The 8,363-nt window shown below is 38.8% G+C and overlaps 1 protein-coding gene across 1 annotated transcript in view; it reads left to right on the top strand.

Moving 5' to 3' along the window:
- Positions 1 to 218: 218 nt before the first annotated feature.
- NDEL1 (nudE neurodevelopment protein 1-like 1) overlaps positions 219 to 8,363 on the top strand; it is a 27,434-nt gene continuing 19,289 nt past the window's right edge. The window contains exons 1-6 of the mRNA XM_011994477.1: positions 219 to 465; positions 551 to 648; positions 2,001 to 2,154; positions 3,043 to 3,191; positions 4,833 to 4,969; positions 7,004 to 7,177. Coding sequence (XP_011849867.1) covers positions 439 to 465; positions 551 to 648; positions 2,001 to 2,154; positions 3,043 to 3,191; positions 4,833 to 4,969; positions 7,004 to 7,177 — 739 coding nt within the window. The 5' untranslated portion in view covers positions 219 to 438. The remainder of the gene's footprint in view (positions 466 to 550; positions 649 to 2,000; positions 2,155 to 3,042; positions 3,192 to 4,832; positions 4,970 to 7,003; positions 7,178 to 8,363) is intronic.

The following is an 8,363-nucleotide window of genomic DNA, read 5'->3' as shown; positions in this document are numbered from 1 at the left end:
GAAGTTGGAGATGAGTGGACATTTGGAAGGAAGCTTTGGAAGTTTTTAGAAATTTGATAATAGTAAATCATTGGGAATGTGGTGCCTGCTTTTCTAGTAGGGTCACCTGGTATCAAATGTTCCAAGCAGATATTTTGAAGCAATTGTACCCCTGGGAAGGGCATGCATGCAGCAGCAGCATCTCTGACAATAAGCTTGTTTCTGTCTCCTGATTCCCGGAAGACCACGTGGCCTTAAACCGACGCTGCACCTCTGTGCAGGGTGATTCTGTGGGCCCAAGTCACCCAGCACCTATGCTGCAACTGATTATGCCTCCTGTCGCTTTGTATCAAAGGACCTTTGTCATGATCTCATTCACAATACTAGCAGTCCCTGAGAGTGGAGCTGTGAAGTGATTGACGTGCCTGAGTTGGAAGAGAGTTAGCCACTGGATCGCTCATGTTTTACTCCCTCCAGAATGCTGCAGTTCAGTGTTGTCCCAGATTTTATGCTTTTGCTTAGATTTCTCTGTTCTCTAATTTGTTAACAGTTTGTCTTTAATATTTCACAGGCTTTCTTGATCATGGATGGTGAAGATATACCAGATTTTTCAAGTTTAAAGGAGGAAACTGCTTATTGGAAGGAACTTTCCTTGAAGTATAAGCAAAGGTAATGTCGGAAAGCACAGTAAAAGTAGGGGAGGGCGTTTGGAATACACCATGTCTTGTTTGTGCATTTTTCTTTTTAACATAAAGCTAAATTTAGAATTGCAGATTTAGGATTCTAGGATTGAGATTCTAGAAGCAGTCACCACATGGGTTGTATTTAAATAGTGTAAACATGCCATAAGTCTTTATATTGTTCAAATTATTAAAATAGTAGGAAAACTGTCATTTATGATTTCTTCTGGTCGTTTGCCTCCTTTATGTTTTTTAGTAGACCAGGCCCTCTTTGGTCTGCTTTGGGTGCACTGATTCTGCCTCATCATTTTGGTCATTTGGAGATTCTGATAAACTGTCTAGGGCTCCATAGAACAGACTTGACGTTCTCCTCAGGCAAGCATGATCAGTGTCTGGAGCCAGCAGAGCTTTGAGGGAGCGGGAGGAGCTTCATGGGTATGGAACGTTTTATAAAATTTGAGTTATTTGGTTGGAAGAACTTTTAGGTAACAACCTTTTAAGCACCAAAACTTGTCTCAAATTTCTTTTTTAAAAATGGGATCTTTCTAAATGAAATATTGATACATTTTCCTATTTTGGTTAACAGAGTTTACTAAGTCTTATCAAACCTTTACTGCCCTTTCATTATTGTCACCGAAGTCAGTTATTCTATTGTGCCAGTGGATATGAAAGGTGTGTATCTGTGGCAGGGTTCTTAATGTTTTTCTGTGTCATAGATGTCTTAATAGGCTAGGGTAGCCTATGGACTCCTCAGCATAATATTTTTAAATGCATAGAATAACAGAATTACAAAGAAAATCAATTATATTGAAAAAAGTTATCTAAATATTAAACTACTTTATGGCACAGTAATATGTACTTCTGTATTAATGCATTAAATAAAAAAGATACAGAAGTGAATGTAATAACTACCTAATTTTGAAATAGTCATGAAAATAAATATATTTAGAGATATATGCAACGATTCTATGGTGATGTGAAAATATCTGTGATTTCTGTTGAATATGGTAGAAGGAAATGCCAAATTTGTTACTTTAATGAAAGCAAAAATGCATTTTTCTCGCATCTGAGTTCTGTGGTGGAAGAAGCTAATGGTATTGAGCTATGTAGCCTTACTTTTCTTAAATATTATAATCACTAACTTGTGGCTCCTTTTTGGGCTTGTCATCTTCATTGAACCCTGAATATATACAGTAAGAGATGCAAAACAGATTGTCTTTAGTGTATTTTGTGAGAGTATTAGCATTCAAGCAAAAATTATCGAATTGCTATAGAATCACCTCCAAGACGATCCTTGTGGTTCCTAGTGTAACTCATCTTTCCCACTTTGTTTCTGATTAGCTTCCAGGAAGCTCGGGATGAGCTAGTTGAATTCCAGGAAGGAAGCAGAGAATTAGAAGCAGAGTTGGAGGCACAATTAGTACAGGCTGAACAAAGAAATAGAGACTTGCAGGCTGATAACCAAAGACTGAAATATGAAGTGGAGGCATTAAAGGTAACTGCGGCTGTAGACGCTGGTGTCTAATGTGTTGGGTTTTATTAAAATAAGAAATATATTTTTCAGGTGCTTAAGAGAAGCAAGTGACAAAAAATAGTTTGAAAAAAAAGGCTTAAAGTGAATTTTTGAATAAATTGTTTTCTTTCATGGAACCAGGGGAAAAGATGGTTTAGAGTTTAGGAGTTCACTTTGAAACTTTGTAGCTGTCACTTTTCTAGCTATAATGTTCCTAGCTATATTATTATAGTTCCTATAATTTTCAAAAGCTACCTGGTTATTTGTTTTGACAGATAGATTGCTTCATTCTGCTGTATGTTTATAATTATATTGATAGGGAATATGCATTTATTTCATTATTGTTCACAGCCCTTTCAGTTTTGGAGTTTAGTTTGGGTTAAAAATTTCCCTTCTAAAAGGAATTTTCAGGAGCAAAAGGATTAACTCCTTTCTCTGCCCTTCACCATTTACTGTAGCCATGTGCTTGAGGGTGTTTAGTGGCTGGGCAGTGGGTGGGTTTGGGGAAGGTTGGGTGGGCAGGGAAAAGGTAGGGAATTTGAACTCTGTGCTTATCCTGGGCCGCATTTAGCCTGAAAATCCAGAGGTTTCCTCAACAAGTTTGGGGATTTTGAGGCAAGGGCTTTTTATATTACTTCTTTTCAGAGAGATTGTTACTGGGTTTCTTTCTGAGAGGAGAATGGTTGACAGAATTTAACACAGAGTTTAGGTACTTAGAATGAATGTGTCATTTAGTTGTTTTTAAAATAATTGTTACAAGAGTGTGGGTAAATTCCTCGGGTTCCCCCCCACCCTTTTAACTTGAGTTACCTCTTTATTAAAGAGGACTGTATATTAATGACATGTACTTTCCTATACTGATGCCTTCAGGAGAAGCTAGAGCATCAATATGCACAGAGCTATAAGCAGGTCTCAGTGTTAGAAGATGATTTAAGTCAGACTCGGGCCATTAAGGAGCAGTTGCATAAGTATGTGAGAGAGCTGGAGCAGGCCAACGACGACCTGGAGCGAGCCAAAAGGTAAACGAATGACTGCATTTTGTTAGAAAAAAACCATGTTGGTAATTAGTGATTAAAATCTTTATTAGGCTCTTCCCCTAGATCTTAGTCCCAGAACATTTGCGACTGGTGTTTCATGTCACCTGTAACTCATTGGATGGAAAGGAACCCCAAATCCTCATCTCCCAGATAATGCCCTTCAAAGCTTTTCTCTTTCAATTTTTTTTTCTTTCTTTCATATACTATGGTCGATCCTATTGGTTTTGTTTTGTTTTGTTTTGTTTTGTTTGAGACAGGGTCTCGCATTGTCGCCCAGTCTTGGAGTGTGGTGGCATGATCTTGGCTCACTGCAACCTCTGCCTCCCAGGTTCTAGAGATTCTTGTGCCTCAGCCTTCCAAATAGCTGGAATTATAGGCATGTGCCACCACACCCAGCAAATTTTTGTATTTTTAGTAGAGACGGGGTTTTGCCATGTTGGCCAGGCTGGTCGACCAGTCTTGAATTCTTGGCATCAAGTGATCTGCCCGCCTCGGTCTCCCAAAGTGCTAGGATTATAGGCGTGAGCCACTGTGCCCAGCCTAGGTTTTTTTTTTTTTAAACTGTCTCGTGCATTCCCCCATCTTCCCTCTGTGCTCTTAACACTTCCATACTTCCTGTAGGTCCTCACATCTTATACCTGGATTCTATAGTTATCTTCTAGCTGATATGTCTTTATATTTCTATTCCTTTTTATTCTCTTTTGTTTTAATACTGACTGATGGATTTTCTTCAAATGTTGATTTCAGTTCACATTTTCTGAGCAACCTACAGTGGCTTGCTATCTCTGTTGCCAAACTTTTATGCATCTGTAATTAGTTGTTTCTTAACCATTCCAAACTTAATTCCTATTACTTTATAATTGTTTCCTGATATTTCCTTCCTTAATATTTATCCAGTAAGTCTTAAGTGACTGACATGATGCTAAACTTGCAGATGCGGAGCTAGTCTGGTCACTACCTTTGGGGGTGACAGATATGTACATTCACTATGATAATACCCTAGGTAAAAAAAGTGGGCGGGCTGCTCCAGGGCATAAAGGAGGCAGCAGCCAGATTGGTTGCGGAGGGCAACCAGTCAGCGGCTGAAGTGAAGTTGAAGTTACAAAGGGACATCCTATGCAAATGTCTGAGTGGTTGCGGCAAGCAAAGGGAATAGCCTCTGGTCCTTTTGTGACTTACGTGTGGAAAGTTGGGGTTTTCCTTTTGATTTAGTTCTAGGAAGTCAGTGTGAATAGGCCTTAGGTTCCCTGACTTGGGACTTAATGTTTTAAACAAACTCTTACATATATTACAAGTTTTGAAAAGTTTTCTTTCTGAAAATGTGTAAACTTAATTGTATTGTGTTCCAAACCCAGTGGAGATATAAATAGTGTAACAAACAGCCTTTCCGTAGGGAACATTAAGGAATAGGTGGGAATTTAAGAGAATATATTGCATATATTACCCAAATGGTAGAGACACTAAGTGCCAGCAGTGGTCAAGAAGGGGCAGGATCATCTTCTTTGAATGGGACCAGGCTGGCTAGGTCAGGAAATGTCATGAGATAAACTGACAGTTTCCTTTTGTACTATCTGTTTGCACATGTTATTTATTTAATTCATGTACTCTAATTTTTCTTTTTAGGGCAACAATAGTTTCACTGGAAGACTTTGAACAAAGGCTAAATCAGGCCATTGAACGAAATGCATTTTTAGAAAGTGAACTTGATGAAAAGGAATCTTTGTTGGTCTCTGTACAGAGGTTAAAGGATGAAGCAAGAGGTAAAATTTTTAACTTAAAGAATACAATTGACCCTTGAACAATATGGGTTTGAATTGTATGTGTCCACTTATACTCTGATTTTTTTCAACCAAACACGGATTGAAAATACAGTATTCATGCCCTTCAAAAGCCTGTATATGGAGGGCGGACTTTTCGTATATACGGGCCGACTGTGGGACTTCAGTATGCGCCAATTTTGGTGTAGGTGGGGGTCCTGGAACCAATCCCCATGCATACTGAGGGACAACTGTGTTTGTCCTCCCTTACCTTACTGTCCCTATGCCAGAGAAGCTTAGAGTCAACTTTTTTTTGAGGCATAGTCTCACACTTCCGCCTAGGCTGGAGTGCAATGGTGCAGTCTTGGCTTACTGCAAACTCTGCCTCCCAGGTTCAAACGATTCTCCTGCCTCAGCCTCTTGAGTAGCTAGGATTACAGGTGCCTGCCACCACACCCAGCTGATTTTTTTATTTTTGGTAGAGATGGGGTTTCACCATGTTGGTCAGGCTGGTCTCGAACTCCTGACCTCGTGATCTGGCCACCTTGGCCTCCCAAAGTGCTGGGATTACAGACGTGAGCCACCACGCCTGGCTCCATCTGGCTAAGTAAAAAAATTTTTTTTTGTGGAGACGGTCTCAGTATGTTGGTTAGGCTGGTCTTGAATCCTTGGCCTTAAGTGATCCTTCTGGTTCTGTCTCCCAAAATGTTGGGATTATAGGTGTGAGCCACTGTGCCTGGCTTCTTAACCATTTTAAAGTGTCCACTCCAGTAGTGTTAAGTATAGTCAAATTGTTGTGTAAACAAATTTTTAGAACTTTTTCATCTTGCAAAACTGCAACTATACCTTTTGAATAGCGACTACCCATTTTCCCTTCCCTTCAGCTCCTGGCAACCACAGTTCTACTTTCTATGATACCTCATGTAAGGGAAATTATACTGTATTTGTGACTGGTTTATTTTACTTAGCATAATGTCCTCAAGGTTAATCCATGTGTAGTATGTGACAAAATTTCCTTCTTTTTTAAGGCTGAATAATATTCCATTGTATGTATTCATTTTCTTTATCTGTTCATCTGTGGGTGGACATCGAGTTGCTCCCATCTCTTGCTATTGCACATGATGCCGCTGTGAACATGGGTGTGCAAATACCTCTTTGAGATCCTGTTTTGAATTCTTTTGGATACTTGCCCAAAAGGGGGATGACTTTGTTCCTTTTTTAACATAAGCAAATATTCTGTAGGTTAAATTGCATAATCGGAAAAGATAACGTTAATTTTGGGTTAAAAACTTGATATTGGCTGGGTGTGATGGCTCACGCCTGTAATCCCAGAACTTTGGGAGACTGAGGCTGGCAGATCATTTGAGGTTAGGAGTTCGAGACCAGCCTGACCAACATAGTGAAACCCTGTCTGTACTAAAAATAGAAAAAAAAATTAGCCAGGTGTGGTGGTGCGCCCCTGTAATGCCAGTTACTTGGGAGGCTGAGGCAGGAGAATCTCTTCAACCCAGGAGGTGGAGGTTGCAGTGAGCCGAGATTGTGTCACTGCACTGTAGCCTGGGCGACAGAGCAAGAAGAATGACAAATATTTAAACCACTCCGAATACTTTTCTAAAACGAAATATTTCATAGTAATAATAGTTAATGCCAACTCATTTAAAATTACCAAAATGCACTTAGTTGATTTTGCAATAACCCCAAAACTACAACATTTGAAAATAAAAGCAAATGAGTTGGTGAAGAATATTTACTTTTGTGTGAATTGTACTGTGGACTCTGCACTGTTACTTTTTGCATACGAGCATAAGTAATTTCTCTCAGATTGTAACATTTTTAAATTCTAAAAGATCATTTAGACAGTAGTTTTGCCATTTTTATTCCCCTAGAAATAAAAGTTGTTAATAATTAAATAGGAAATTTGTTTTTGAGAAATAGTAATTTAGGAAGAAGATCTTTATGACATTTTAGATGTCACTTTTCTTGATATATTTGCTCCCTCTAGTGAATATTCCTGCCCTTGTTTGGAATATTTTACAGATTTAAGGCAAGAACTAGCAGTTCGGGAAAGACAACAGGAAGTAACTAGAAAGTCGGCTCCTAGCTCTCCAACTCTGGACTGTGAAAAGATGGACTCCGCCGTCCAAGCATCACTCTCTTTGCCAGCTACCCCCGTTGGCAAAGGAACGGAGAACACTTTTCCATCACCGAAAGGTTTGTAATGTCTTTTCTTTTGGAGGCCACGTGTTAGATGATCAGCTTAAGGGGGTTTGTTGCTGAAGGCGGTTGCTAAGGTTTAAAGAGGAATTTTAGTTTAAAAGTTGGTGAAGTCTAGTGCTATGTGAAACAGAAGGAATTGTTTTCCTAGGCCACTCATACATAGGAAACGGTGAAATGATGGCTACATTTAAGATGAGATTTTTAAAAGTTAAAGGTTTTTAGGAAAAATTTATTTTTTGATGATGGCAATAGATTTTGTGATTACGGCAGTACGTTTAGGTGGAAAATTTTAAAAACACAGAAAAAAAAAAGAAAATAAAAATCGTGTTATCTTACCACTTACAGGCATCCACCATTAACATTTTGAGTTTTTTTTTCTATTGTGTGCTTGTGTGTGTTTGTGCACATCTCTTTGTCACATACAGATTTGGGGATCATATTTAAATACAGTTTTATTTCTTCCTTTTGCCACTTTCCATGTCCTGAGAGACCTGAGGCCTTTCTACATAGAATGTACAGAGAATCATTAAGTTGCCTTTCAGACTCATGTAAGACCAGCTTGGGTAGACATGCCCATTCTGTTACATGCTTCAGGAGCTGCCATTTTCAAAAGCATCATTCGGAGTAATTGATGATTTGCACATACAGAATACTCACATTGCCATCGCCAGTGCGTTTTTTTAAATCCAGATAAGCAGAAAAACCATCTAGTAGCCACTAGATAGAACCTTACAATAGAATCCTAAAGCTCTCAATTGAGATTTGTTTAGATTTTGCAGCTCGCAGTTCATATTTCAGCTACTCTCATCCCCCCATGCTTTTTTTTTTCCCACCCTATATTGAAGCTGTCATCCCACCCTTTTTAAAATATGGGATTTTATCTTTTAGAATGCTGTGTGGGCAACTAGTACAGTGAGCTCTGTATGTCTGTGCTACTCAGTATATTATCACCAGCCCATGTGGCTATTTAAATGTATATTAAAATGAAATAAAATATAAAATTAAGTTTCTTGGTCACATTAACCACATTAACCACATTTCACGTGCTCAGTAGCCCTTGAGTAGATAATTCAACTTGTCTTTGCCTTGTTACGAGATGATATCAGATAAAGTATGCGCAGGTGCTATATGGTCGTAAGGTGTTACTGATTGCACCAGTATGTGCCAGGTTTACTGCTGA

This window comes from Mandrillus leucophaeus, unplaced genomic scaffold (assembly GCF_000951045.1).
Source record: "Mandrillus leucophaeus isolate KB7577 unplaced genomic scaffold, Mleu.le_1.0 Scaffold46, whole genome shotgun sequence".
NCBI lineage: Eukaryota > Metazoa > Chordata > Mammalia > Primates > Cercopithecidae > Mandrillus > Mandrillus leucophaeus.
Note: the sequence above shows the minus strand (reverse complement) of the source record. Positions and strands in the feature narration are given on the sequence as shown.